Genomic DNA, 14086 nt, shown 5'->3' with positions numbered 1-14086 from the left:
GCAACGTAGCTTAATCGAATGCTTGCCAACCTAATTAACACTCACCATATGGGGTTTAGTCCAGGGGGATAAGCAGAAGATAACCCTCAGGATACTCTTAATTAAATGTATCTCTTGGGGTCCCAAAGCACAAATGGGAAAAAAAAAACAACCCATGAGCAGCCTTATCCACTTGGGTGTCGAAGCTGCACTTCATACAAGTCCCTGGACACGAGTACTAAAACACTTGCTAGCGCTCCAACGCTTGCAGCAGCAGCATGCCGGAGCCCCAGAGCTTCTGATAAATGTGGTAATACTTCGTTAACAGACATCATTTAAAGGGTTAGTGTGTGATAACAGAGACAACGGTGTTAAGTGCTAATATAAAGAGGTGGCGATCAAGCCAGATACCAGGAGCACTACAAAAGAAGTGTTATTACAAAAAAAGAGTATTTAAAATGCCTCTGAAATGGACACAGATGTTGGGAGTTTGTGGTATTAAAGCAGAATATATTGCTGGCCAGGGAGGAAGAACACGGTATTGAATCAATAGAGCATGAGATTGCAGCAAGGAAAGGCTAAAGTAATTGAGACTGACCAATTACTGCTTAAATTTGCACTGCATCTAAATTGCAGAATCCCGTATCTGGACAGGTAAGACTGATCTTCGCTTGCTAAAAGTGAATTCTGCCTTGCCCTATTTCCTTACGAAGGAAAGGTCTGCGCTGCTGTGGACAAACAAATTACAAGCCTGGTAAAGAAGATCAGTTTAGCGTTATTTTCTGCCTTTTTTTTCTGTACCTAAACTTTAGAAGGAAGCATTTCCACCACAGAAACGTCAGTGTTTACATCAAAAATCCTGTCTTCTGGCTTTCTAAGTGAGTGAACTAAATATTTGTGTCAGTGAAATTCAATAGTTGTGTGTGCTTTTTGTGGAAAACAGAATACAACCGAAAAACGGATGTTGGTTTGTGCTTTCTTTAGCTGTAAATGCACACAAGCATTCATTTGTCACGCAGTTCAGATGACCACTGTCTCAAATCATCTCATCGCTGGATTAAGCCGTGATTTACTCTGAGAGACACAAACTGTCACTGTTCCCATCTGGCAATTGCCCGAGCGTGTCCGCCAGCCGAGGCCAACTGCAAAGTAAAACCGATTAACTTCGGCCGCCATCTAGGAGCGTACGTGGGCCTTTCGCAGCAGCAATCTGCCAAGCGCAAAGCACCGCAGCACAGGTGCCGTGCTCCGCGTCAGTCCCACGTCCTTGTCTCTGGCTTTAGCCTTCAAGGTCACCCAAGCATCCTGCTGGGACACCCCGGGGCGCTCCTGCCAGGTCTCAAACATCGTGTCACAGCTGGTAATTAAAAACATGGAAGAAGCCTCTGTCCTCTGCCAGCAACTCAGCTGCTGGCCACTTCTCCACAGGCAGTTCCTAGAGCATTCTGCAGCTTTTGAATCAATTCTGATCTCTCTGAGCTCAGCCATTCCCCCAAGGAACCCTGGAAAGCCTTTCCTCGAGGCCAAGCAGACGGTGGAAGCCCATCGCCTCGTCAAGGAGCGAGACTTATAAAACACCCTTTGTCTCCCCAAAGCGCTTCACGCCCTTTGCTGTGGAGGCCCCCGGACGCCGAGGGGGGCGGAACACGCCTAAAACCCACCGCGGAACAGCGGGGAGGGGGGCGGTGAGGACCCAGCCCCGAGCAGCCCCTCAGAGTCAGGCGGGACGAAACATGGCCGCCCGCCTCAACCCCTCCATATGGGGACAGGGCTGGCGCATGCGCAGAGTGTGTGTATTCCCCCCCCCCCTCCATCCGGGTCACCGACCCCCCCCCCCCTCGCCCGCAGCTCCCTGAGGCGATGCGGAGGCGAGGGGCCGCGCGCGCAGGCGCGTTCCCGCCGCTCCCTTCCCGCAGCCGCTCGCTCCGCACGGCGACCGGCGGCGGGTGCGCGCTCCCGCTGCCGCCCCCTCCGCGACGCCGCTTCGCCGCCGCTGCCGAGGGGATCCCCGCCGAGCAAGACGGTGAGCGCCCCCCCCCCCTCCCCCCGCTTCCCCCCACCCCCCTCAGCCCCCCGCCGCCGGCCATCTGTTGCTTCCCCCGTCGCTTAGCCAGGAGTCCCGTCCTGAGGTGAGGCGGCCCGGCCCGGCCCCGCCCGACCCGGTGGCGGCTCGTTGAGCAGCGCCGAGCACCGCCCGCCGCCTCCCGGGTGGGTCGGTGAGGGCGCGGCGAGGCCTGGCCCAGCCCGCCCGTCCCGCTGCTGCCCGCGCCCTCCCCGGCTGCCGGGCGGAGCGGCGGCGGCGAAGTTGTTTTCTCCTTTAGCAGTTGCTCGATAGGGCAGATACAGAGGGTTTGTGGTTTTTTGTTTAAAGGGATCATCCCAGAGAGGGCTTCTGCCTCCAGCGCCGTGTTTTCCACCTGCCGTATTGCCTCTGAACTTGGGTGTCTGGACCCCCAGCCCGCGAACTTGCCCAGGGCTGGCCCCTGGGTAGACCAGTCCTCTGCGGGTTTGCGGGGTTGAGCCCGAGTTTATAAACTCCTGAGAGCAGATTTGGCTGTTTATGTAGAAATGGCCATGCCCCTTTTTTTTTTTTTTTTTTTTTTTTTTTTTAATAAGTCCTTGTATCAGGATTTTTTTCGGGAAGCGATGTGATTGTCGCTCTCTGAAGCGATAGGATGTGATAATGTGAATGAGCTGCTTGTGTTTCAGCAGTGCCTGAGGGTGCCAAGGCAAAAAAAAACTAACTCCGGTGCTGTCAAAAACCCCGGTGCTGCCTGCACCGACTTGATGCTGAGGAAACAAAGCTCTCGATGGCAGAAGCTGCATTTCCATAGTTTGCTTACATTTCAGAAGACCTTAAGCTTTGTCTGAAGTTGAAGAGTTTGCTTTTAAGTGTTGCAGAGGTACCTGCCACCTGGTATTTAAATGGTAAGCAGGCATTAATTTGCAGAAGAGCAAAGGATTTAGTGAAAGGTCATATTCAAGTGGCTTTAGTTCTTGAGATCTGCTGTGTACGGCCGTTTAATCTAAAATCTAAGAGGGAGAGAGTGATCAAATAGGTGGCTAACGAGTACTGTCAGTTGTTTACACAATGGATTTGCTTATAGTTTTTGGTTGTTTATTGCAGACGGAATGAGCTGATTGTAATAAATAACTAGCATTTGTATATTTTCATTTATATCAGACTATCTTATAAACAGGTACTTTTTGCCATTCCAGGGAGGTAAGTGAAATAAATCCCTTTTTGCAAAAGGGAAACTGAGGCAGAGCAGTTTGGCTATTGCACTGATAATCACACCGGTGTACAGATCAAACTTGGAGTATTCCTTCGGCTTATTTTATTGCTTTCTGATAATTGCACAGTAAGATAGTTCTTACCTAGTCTGTTAAAATATCACTTCTCACAGTACTGTTTCCAGCAGTACTTCTTAATTAACGTTCATACATCAGTGCTACCTGTCTCATCCGTATTTCAGGGAAGCTATTGCATATTCTTGCATTGCTCAGTAACCGTAGTGTTTTGATACTGATTTGTGTGAAGTCGAGGGGAAAAAGGTAATCTGTCAAAAAACTAGAATTAATCGTGTAGGTTTATGATTTAAAAAATGAGAACTACGATGCATTCTTATTTTTTAAAAAGCAAGCTATAATTGAAGTAGCTTTTACAGTTCAGTGCTCTTTACAGCAGCTTTTCAGGTTTTGTTTTTATACTAGCAAGAAATACGATACTGTAAATTATACAGAACTGTTGATCTTGTTGCTGAAATGTTTCCTTAACTTTGACTAAAATTGCTTCTATTAAACCAGTTTCCCCGCAGACCATTTGCAGGAACTCAAGGGAATAACTGCATCATCTGCTGCGGTTTAATAGTGTACAAGTTTCTGCTCTTGTTATCTGAAGGAACAAGATGATTTCTGTTAACTCAATTTTTGTTACTAGTGGAGGGAAAACAAAAGAAAGTAATCTACTTCATGGCAACAGGGAGGTTTAAACTGCCCCAGCTCTCCAGTATCATTTACACCCATCATTTGAGACCCGCTGCCTTTTTACGGAGCAGAAAATATCTTCCAGTAAAAGGTTTTGTTGCTGTGTTTAGATGCTACAACACAATGAATTTGTATATAATGAAACTTGAAGCCAGTGAGGCTGTTTGCTATGTGCAGAGCTGGATGTAGCGTGCCTAGACAGGTTTGTGTGTTTTCCATCAGGATTCTTAAACCTCTTCACAAATCTGAAGAGCATCTTTTTGTGCAATAATGCAGAATTGAGTGTGTTTTGTAACGCTACAAATTGCCGTTGAGCAAAAAGCAGCATTTTCCTCGTATCAGGGGTATTTTACAGGGGAGATCTTTTGTGGTGAACAGAAGGAGGGCCTACAGTGCAGGATCAGCAGGGCTGTCATCTCAGCTCTGTTTCTGAGCACTTGTGCCTTGGTAGTTTGTTTAATCTGTGTGCATTTTGAAGGTGGGAATACACAGGTAGGCAAAGGTAGTTGTTGCTTGTCTTTTTTGCATAGAACTGGATGAAATGGACACAGAAGACTGAAGATGTAGGGACTGCAGATTTAATTTCTGTGGCATTAAGATGCTAGCTGGACTGGTCTGTTGACCAGCTCGTGCATGGTGAGAATCATAGTGACCTTGCAGCCATCGTCACTTTATCTCGTCTACTTTGTAGGTTACTTGAATCGTTTAATGTTACATAAATTAAATTGTAAAAGCAGCTAACTCTTGTGGCTTTTTTGTTGTCTTTTTTCCCCTTTCTTTTTTTCTTCCCATCCTCTCTTACAGTGTGTCTGGTATTCTGTGATAGCTGAGCTCCTGGCGTTTGTTTGCAAACATTTCAGTTGTTATTGATCCCTCTCCAATTCCAAAGTTGATTTGGCAAAGGCCTTTCCTTAATTGTATTGTTTACCTGGCTGTCATTCTTGTCTTTTACTGCTCCATCTTTTGTGTGTTGTCACCTTTTCACTTCCAAAATTTCCCTATTCTGTTCTACCAAACAGACACAGGAATAACATGGATGTCTTTTTTTCAAAATACAAAATAACGGGTTCAGGGTTTTTGAACTTCCTCATGCTGGAACTTTGAACTCAATTTTAATTCTCTGGATTACTTTAACCAAATTTGGCAAAACAAGGAAAAACTTTTCCCCTCACAATGCATTCTTTATGTCTTTAGGTTGGTGTTTTAGAAAGTGTCTGGTATTGCTCTTCTTAACGGTATCAGTTTTCTTGTGTTTTCAAGCAGGTATTTGCATATTTATCTCCTTGGTGTGTAAAAGATGGTTTCTGTTCAAGGAGCCTGTACAAAGTCTCATTGTACAGAGTATTAGCCTGAAATACAGTGTCTTAGTTGTGTAAATAAAACCCCAGATCTGCCTTCCTTTTGTCCGTCTCTGCTCATTTGTTTCTGAAGTGCTGTTCCTCTGTGCTAACGTGCCAAACGGAGGAGCATCTCTGTGGTCACCGCAGTGTTTGGTGTTAGCAATCTGCAGATTGCAGCACCTTAAATGACATCCTAGATGATAACGGCTTTAAAGGAGGAGTAATGGGTTCAGTTGATAATCTATGGATTAAATTCTCTCTCATTTTAATTGTGATGTCTGATTCCACAGTACTAACAGAATGAAGACAGGAGTACTGCTGCAGGCACAGTGTAAGTCACAGTAATTGTGCACTCCGTTCATCTTATTTTCTTGATGCTTTTGCCTCCCTCCGGTCTGCTGCTTTGACTTCGTGTTGTGGTGTATGAGGCTCAGACAGCCTGAACTTTTTCAGCCTCTTCATAGCGTGGCCCACTTGCCCAAACTTCATGTTGACCTGTATGTTACCTTGCTTCCTGCCTTCCTGTTAATTTGAGTCTTTGAATTTACATGCCGGTGTTTCCAGCCCTCCTTTCTCTGTGCTGGTTTTGCTCTCGCCTTGCTTGCAAGCCTCCTCGTTCTTTGTCAGGAAACCAGGTTTTTGGAGCACTGATGGGTGGGTTAGGCGTCTGTCACTGTGATCCGCGCTCCTCTCTGACAGGGCTGCTTGGGGAGGCCGGGCCGAAGGCAGGACGAGGCTGGCATGTTGCTCTCGGTTCTGCCTGCACGGAGCTTGGCTTGACTGTAGGCGTCTGTGTCCCGGTGCATGTTGGCTCGATCGGCCCAGAGCTCTCTTGGGGCTGTGCTGCCAAGCCGGATGGTGGCTTTTGATTTTACTGTGTTGGCGTATTTTCTTTTCTCTTTCCTTTTTGCATGAATCAGCAAGCACAAAAACTCGGGTTTCCACCAGCTACGTGTTTTCTTGTGATGCCGAGGAGTGTTTCCTCTGAAAATTTTGAAACTTACTGTGCTGGGAGAATTTAGCTGGGTCTGTGCATGACTTTGTAATGGTTTGACTAAAGATGTGGCAGTGAACTGGTGCAGGTATGTGTGCATGTGCAGACATCGCTTCAGACAGCTTTTATGTGTCCTCACCGAGGTGACATTGATTTAACTCGTTGAAGGTAGCATCATACCTTATGTGTCTCTCTCTGAGCAGTTTGTAAATACTTAAAATGGGCACTAAATCTTTTTTGCTCATTTTCACGTGCTATTCCTCCTTAAGTACAAAGTGTTGAGAGTGTTTGGGGGGTGTTAATTAGAAAACTTGTCTTAACTTGCTTTTCCTGTGAGCAAGCATGAATTAATTATGGATTTTTAAATGCATTTTTAATGCATATTGGTTTCAGTTCGTGGTATTTCTCAGTGACTTCTTCAAAAGAATAAGCTAGTTAAGCAAATATTCAAGTGAGATCGTTGCCAATGAAACATAATGGATTTACTTACCCCTTTTTTTAGCATTATGTCACCAATTAACACCCCCTCCAATCTAGATACGGTACAGTTATATGTTTTCTGTCATTTACATTAGAATATACGGTAGTGTGATAACCTCCTTGTGACTTTTGCAGCGACAGGTGGCAAAAGGTGCACTCCGTTAAAAACTTTATTGTGTAAAAAACTAGTACACCCAAAGTGTTTTATTTAGTCTTTTGCTTGTTTGCATTTTTTTTCTTCCTTGATGTGTTTACCAAAGGCTAGGTTTCCCTCTTAGCTGTGGGAAAGACATTCCCCAGTGTAAATCTCCTCCTAAATCTCCAGAAGGAAATCTCCTTACGTTAGGAGATCTTGGGTTTTGTTCCCGTATCTACCACTGGCTTGGGGAGCCTTTGGGCAGGTGATTTAACTTTGTTGTGCACATGTGTTTCCATTGATGAAATAGATGTTTCTTCAAATATCAGAAGACGACTGTGATTACTTGGGAAGTGCTTTTAAGTTATTAAATAAGAAATTGCTATTAGCTGAGAAGTGTGTCATGGAGAAAAGCTTCCTAGAACAGTGTTGTAGTTCTTGATTTATGTCAGGGTAAAGGGAGGGGAAATTTCGTTTACTTGACTGAGTGGCTTTTTCTTCCTTTTCATAGACTGAACAGTGAGTCTTTATCTCATTTACAGAAATAGGATACAGTGCTGCTGTTTTGTGGATGAGAGAACAAGTTTCATGTTGATTTCTATTACTTTTTGTAAAATAATTTTTCACAAAGACGTCGTATCTTCACGTTCTGTTTTGGTTTTGTTTTTTGGAACAGCAGACCCCTGCTAGAAACTGGAACACAGAGAAGAGTTGCTTAGGGTGAGCGATGCTCAGAGATACTATGAAGTCCTGGAGCGACAGCCAGTCAGACCTCTACAGCAGTGACCAAGAAGAGGAAGAACAGATGATTTTTGGAGAAAATGAAGACGATTTGGAAGAGATGATGGATTTAAGTGACTTGCCTACCTCACTCTTTGCTTGCAGTGTTCATGAAGCTGTGTTTGAGGTACAGGAGGAAAAGGTAAGATAGAGAGAGGTGCGTTTGGGGGTATAGTATTGTAGGGATTGGTGCAGCTATTGAACATTTTTGTCTGGATTTTCAGTGTATTACTGTGTATTGTAGCTGGGGACGGACACACACACACACCAACCTGAAGTACTTACCTGGGAAGCTCGGATCGGAACGAGTACAGTTACCAAAGAGCAGATAAAACTACCCTGTTCTGGCATTTGAAGTTGTTAATAGATGTGTAGTGCTACTCCCATGAAAAGCTCTTCTGAGGTTTTGGGTAGTTTTCCTCTTTATCCAACGTACCAAATCCAAGGGCAAATTTAAATAAAATCTGAAAGCAAATTGAAATATTTTATTTCAAGGCAAGGATTCTGTTAAAAGAGCATTATAAATTTGCAGTATGTGTGTTCTAACTTGAGCTAAGAGAACATCTTGAAAGTGGCTTAAAACCTTACAGTAAACTGAATCTTCTCTGGCCTGCTAATGTTTGTGTTCAGGCAAATCTGTGCTTTCCCTCTGCTTCCAAGACCATCAGGAGTGATGATGTGCACTGCGTGAGTGAGGGAAAATAGGAGGGGCTGATACGAAAGCTTTGGTCTGTGGCTTCTTCAGTTTCGGTTTACAAAAGTACTGACAAAGCTACGGGTTTGCTGAAAAGTTTTCAGTGTCTGAGGTAAAGGTGTGGTGTCAGGCAGGAAACGCTGCTGTGTGCCTCAGAGCTGCTAAATTGTGTACTTGTGTCAACCTTTCAGACACTTGCTGTGAGCCGAGTTCCTAAGCCAGTGCTCCAGACAAACGGACAGAGTACATTAAAATAAAAGGAACAGCAACTTGTTGAGAACATGCACGTGGTGTCACTTAAACAGTTTGTAAAGCAGCTTACGGATGCCTTTTTGGGTAGGGAGGAGGGTATTAGGCAATGAGAGCTGTTGTTCTTGTAGGTTGTTGTAACTGTATTCCTGTGGGTACAGAAGACAGGTGCCAGAAGAGGCTGTTGGGTCTTTAGTGGCTTATGTTCCGAGGCAGTGCTTTATTTTTTCTTTCCCATGTTTTGTAGAGAGAATGAAATACAAGTATTAACCATTAGTTGTATTTCTAGTGTTAAATGCTTCTCTTCAAAGACCATGAGTTCTCACTAGCCTATATACATCAGTAAAAGAGTTAATTTTTAGCCTTGTATGTTAATGCTGATTTTACTGGAAAACAAAACAGGCAATGCATGAGAGTATGTAAATTATATGTCATCTAACTGAAAAAAAATGCAAGATGATGTCTCCCTTTCTAGATATGATTTTAAGCCCCTGGTGACTCGTTTAGGTTGTTACTGTTTCTACTAGATCAGCTTCTAGCTCAAACCGCTTTTGTGAGCGGGGAGCACTCCGCTTGTTTCGGTAGTTGCTGCCCTCGGAAGACGGTAGTAAAGCGTCAGTTAATCGATGGAACATGAAATAATGCCCTGGACTAATTTCACTCTGATAGCACAGAAAGAGCAGTGCCCCATAATTCATTGTGTGTCCAGTACAGAAAGTGAGCACTGGAAATGTCGCCTTGCTGCGTTGTTTTGCACGTGTCTACACGTGATTTGTCATTTTAACGCACGTTTGCTTTTGTCCATGAAAAGTATTCCCGCAGTATGTCCGTGCATACGGGGTGTATCAGATGTGCTAGCTTTTTCTCTAATGATACTGGGGTAATTAGTTGCCACGTTAAACTACTTGTAAATTTAACCACAAATTTAAAATTTTACGTTTCAAATATAGTTTGTAAAGTGTGCTGCTGGTTCTGTCAGCCAGCTCGTCTAAGCTGATTGCCATAGCCAGGGCATTAGTTTAGGATAGATCAGAATTGTACATTTTATCTAAAATTGAATGCTTACCATGCAGACCTCTTCCTAGTGCTTGGAAGAATAGAGGTGCTTTGATAAATTATGTGGCTTTTATCTGTTTTATGAAGTTCAGCTTAGTCAGCCCCTGGACACGCGTTTCAGTGGCTTGATGTGCTGCTGCCTACATCTTCTTTTAAAGGCTGAGCGCACAGCAAACAGTTCAGGAAACAAATGGAAATGGTGCTGCCTGTGCGTGAACAGAAAGCAGTTTGAAAATTTCTGATGGTTTGGGGGATTGTTTGGTTGTTTCTTTTGGGGGGGGGGTGAGGTGGTTTTTTGGGTGGCGCTTACAGCTTCACTACCCAGGGGGTGTTTTAGCTCATCTGGTAACGCTAGCAAAGCTCGCAGCAGTTGCAGTAGGTTGTCCAAACGAATCTTCCTCCTCCCTGCTTTTGTGGCAGTCACAACTGTAAAAACCAGATTGCCTGGTTCTGTATGTGGGCACAAATATTTTATGCTCTGCATTTTAATTTCTGAAATGTCACGTGAGTGAGTGATGATTAATATTCTGGTGAGGAAAGAAGGCTAAAAAGCCACTGTTGATTTCAAATCTGTATATTTAATTCTTACAAAGGATTTTGCTGGGGTTCTATTTCTGTTCTGATTCTTTCATCCTTTTTTTTTTTTACATTTTCTAGCTCTATTTCTGCTTTTACTGCTGATTGGTTAAAGCAACACTTAAACATCAACAGTTCATGTTGAATTGACTGTTAAGTGGTTGAATTTAATGGCATCAGTTTCCAATTTTGTTCAAGTGTGGTAGGTTAAATACATGGTGTGTTTACAGAAAAACTGTAAGATGTCAAAGTTGGCATACGTCTTTTAATAATTTTGTCTTTTACGTATCATTTAAAAGTTTAGTTCAAACAGAAAAAGGTGAAAAATTCAGATAGAGTATAAGTATGTATTGTTTCTTTCTCAACTGTTCACCTTTTTGAGGGTAACATCGTGACTGCAGCACTGTCGTTGTCATTTTCAATTGCAGAGTTGATCCACTAGATTGCAGTTTTGTGTTTGTCAAGTACAAGATTTGGGCAGTGTGCAGAAGGAACAGGTTTTCTGGTTTTAATAAAGTCCTTGACGTTGTACAGATTGGAGAGAATTGTGCAAGAAAGTAGTATTTTTGTTAAAACTGACAAGGGCATCATCATGTGAAGAATTTCTTCAGTCCTATTTAAAATGAAAGCCCCTCATCCTGTGATTGTTTTACAGGAGGAAGGCACCAACAGGATTTTTGTAGAGATCAGCGTCTGCTGGAATCAAGCAAATTAACTGTTGCCATTGGAAAGAGTTTTAATTTAAAAGTATTCCTTTTCTGCTTGTTTGCTTATGTAGATCTCTGGATAACTGAATGTTATCAGAACATAGTAAATACAATTGAAAAGAGGTTGCTTGCGTACTTCTCATCGATTGGTTTTAATCTGACTTTTTTCAGGGAATGGAAATTGGCACTAGAAGATTTCCTCGTGCACTTACACTAGGGGAACAAAAGAAATGCCTGCAAATTAGGTCTCTGGTAGATCAGAGAACTCGTAAAATAAAACAGATTGACTTTCATAACAATGCAGTTGTTATTCTTTAAAGAACTTGAGGATAAGGTCTCCTGTTCAATAAAACATGACTTTACAATTTTTTATTTTTGTGAACAAGTGGTGTTTAGTAACAGTAGATTTTTGTCTCTTCCAAAGTCACCTTATTCATTCATCCTGGGACTTTTGACATTTTCCTTAAGCACTTGGTGCTTTAGTTTCTCTAATATAAAAATTAACCGATTTCCCTGGTACTTTTGGAGATGCTTGGGTGGAAGTCAGGTGCAAGTCCCAGTGTTTTTGTTGACATCTGGACCTTTGCGGAGCTGTCGCTAGGTGGCAGTTTAAGAGTTTCATAGGCTTGTTCACATCAATGCGCTCTTGGAATTCGGATTTAAATAGCGAGACAAAGCAGTGCTGCACTGAGTACAGTCGGGTTAACTGAGGGAAGTATGGAATGTGCAGGTTTAGGCAATTAAGGAAGTTAAGGGGATTTGGGAGGCGAAAATGAAAGGCAAATGTGTGCTCATTGAGTGAAAATGTTCATTTTGTGTTTGCTGAATCTTTGTACTTCATCTCTAGGAAAGATTTGAAGCACTTTTCACAGTCTACGATAATCAAGTGACGTTCCAGTTGTTTAAAAGCTTTAGAAGAGTCAGGATAAACTTCAGCAATCCAGAGGCGGCAGCGAGAGCACGGATAGAACTGCACGAAACCGACTTCAGTGGGAAAAAGCTGAAGCTGTACTTTGCACAGGTATTCTGGAACACTAAGGTATCGTACATGTGTCCTCTTTCTTCTTTATTCCACGTTTGCCCATCAATTCCGTTTTGTGATAAATATCTGAAGCTGCCTTCAGCCTCATTCTTCTACACTGAGATGTTTCACTCGGGTTGAAATTCGTGCTTATGGGGACAGTTTTGCTTTTCGGCTTGAGCGTAGAGAGCTGTAATTGGTGTGGAGGGGTCGCTGTGTAGTGACACAAACCACCTTCCCCCGTACATAAACAGAAATGTGCTGAAAGAAAACAAGTGGGACCAAAGATCTCTTTGTAATAGGTGCTTCACGGGCATATTCTTCTTTTTGGATTAGCAGTCACATGTGTCATGTGCTGGTGCTTTGCCAACACTCAAACAGGCCAAATTCTTAACTGCAGCATTTCTCCAAGGTGTCGTACCAGGAGGACTGACAAAAGCTGTACTACTTTTATTTTTAAAGCTAGGCTGAACTAAGCACTGCTGATACAGAGAATGGGCATGCGTTATTGGGGAAGTAGGCTAAAGAAAAAGAGAATTGATATTTGTCGTCTTAATCTGTATCTCCTGGCTTTTGTCTTCAGGTACAGGTATCCGGTGAAATAGGCGACAAGTCCTACCTCCTTCCTCCACAGCCTGTTAAACAGTTCCTGATATCACCACCTGCATCTCCACCAGTTGGATGGAAACAGAGCGAAGATGCAACCCCCCTGATAAACTATGACTTGCTTTGTGCTGTCTCCAAGTTGGGGCCAGGTAGGAATATTTACCTGCTTTTGTTGTGTTACTTAACTTCAAAAATAGTTACTGAGGGAATTTATCTACTGAGAAGAAACTGAATCTCTTATATGTTGTTCATTCCTGGAATAAAATGATCCATCACTTTTTTTTACTTAATTCGTTAATGGATTGAAAGCATAGCACAGAACTGGATCCATTTATTGAATTTTGTTACAGTCTCAGTATGAAATAACAAACCAGAAGAGGAACGAAAAGTTCAGTCTCTTGCAGGTGGGCAGCTCCACTTGTTAAGGATACTAACGTGTTCTTTCTGTCTTTAACCGTCCAACTTCTTTAGGAGCCTTCCTGGGAAATGTGCTGTCTGCTTTCTGTGAAAAGCAGGGAGCTGGGGGGCTTAATGGTCTCAGATGCTTTTGTAGCTTTTCATTTACAAGTGTCATATAAATGTACAGCATAAATGATGTCACTTAAAAACTTGTCTGCTGCTTGGATTCTGATGTCTTCAGTGTTTCACGATAGTTTTTTACATCCCTCCCTCCCTTCCTTTATATATCAGTTAAAAGACTGATTGTATTCAGAGTACAGTGTAACAGATACAGGGGTTATTTTAAAACATTTAACCGGTCTGGTGAAGTGTGGAAGTTGAGTAAGTTAAAGATGAGATGGGGATAAATGAATGTTTGGTTGTGTTACTGCAGCTGCTAAGGAGTTCTTGAGCTAAAGTAGCTTAATGCTTTTTCTTGGGGATGTTCTTAGCGTGATTTTTGTTTGCTGCTCTTCAGGGGAAAAGTACGAGCTGCATGCAGGGACAGAATCGACCCCTAGTGTAGTTGTCCATGTCTGCGAAAGTGAGACAGAAGAGGAAGAGGAAATAAAAAATCCCAAACAGAAGATCATGCAGACAAGGCGTCCTGAACCGCCTGCCACAATACTGAATGAATCTAAAGCATTCGATTGTACACTGGAGGTAGGGGGCACTATGCACTGTTAAGTTGTGTGATGCTCCAGATAGTATCAAAAACCAGACACTTACTGAGTTCCTGTGTTGCTGTCTGTACTGCTGCTATATGTCATGTATAGCGACAACAGATTTTACTTGTAGTTGTCTCTCATGGTCAAGATTTTTGGATGCCAATGCTCTGACAAGCACTTTAATTTTAGGGACTAGTCCCCTGAGTGTAGCAAATCCACCTGACTTGAAATAGTGAAAAATAGGAAGTCTGGTTGTGTTTTCTTTTCTTTTCTTTTTTTTTTTTTTTTTTTTTTTTTAAAGATGTTACCCTTTTCTTCATATTGTACAGTGTGATGTACCAAGTGCTGAAATAATATCTTAAATGTCACGACTGG

At 43.0% G+C, this 14086-nt stretch overlaps 1 protein-coding gene across 2 annotated transcripts; it reads left to right on the top strand.

Annotated features, from left to right (window-relative positions):
* Positions 1 to 7643: 7643 nt before the first annotated feature.
* Positions 7644 to 13734, top strand: RCAN3 (regulator of calcineurin 3). Of its 2 annotated transcripts, none has more exons than XM_086479600.1 (4): positions 7644 to 7838; positions 11826 to 11999; positions 12589 to 12754; positions 13522 to 13734. In XM_086479600.1, exons 1-4 carry the CDS (start codon positions 7644 to 7646, stop codon positions 13728 to 13730), a joined length of 744 nt encoding a protein of 247 aa, XP_086335726.1. In that variant the 3' UTR covers positions 13731 to 13734. The 2 variants fall into 2 exon arrangements, with proteins under 2 accessions (XP_086335726.1, XP_009954727.1); XM_009956425.2 differs by having other exon boundaries at positions 12583 to 12754.
* Positions 13735 to 14086: the final 352 nt, after the last annotated feature.

The sequence above is a fragment of the Leptosomus discolor genome, chromosome Z, assembly GCF_034619465.1.
Source record: "Leptosomus discolor isolate bLepDis1 chromosome Z, bLepDis1.hap2, whole genome shotgun sequence".
Lineage (NCBI taxonomy): Eukaryota > Metazoa > Chordata > Aves > Leptosomiformes > Leptosomidae > Leptosomus > Leptosomus discolor.
This window is presented reverse-complemented; position numbering and strand designations above follow the sequence as displayed.

Excerpts from the sequence above, each read along its gene's own strand:
- RCAN3 (XM_009956425.2), top strand. The coding sequence starts at position 7,644 with ATGCTCAGAGATACTATGAAGTCCTGGAGCGACAGCCAGTCAGACCTC. Across the intron at positions 7,839-11,825 it reads TTGAGGTACAGGAGGAAAAG|GAAAGATTTGAAGCACTTTT; the intron begins GTAAGATAGAGA and ends CTTCATCTCTAG. Across the intron at positions 12,755-13,521 it reads TGTCTCCAAGTTGGGGCCAG|GGGAAAAGTACGAGCTGCAT; the intron begins GTAGGAATATTT and ends GCTGCTCTTCAG.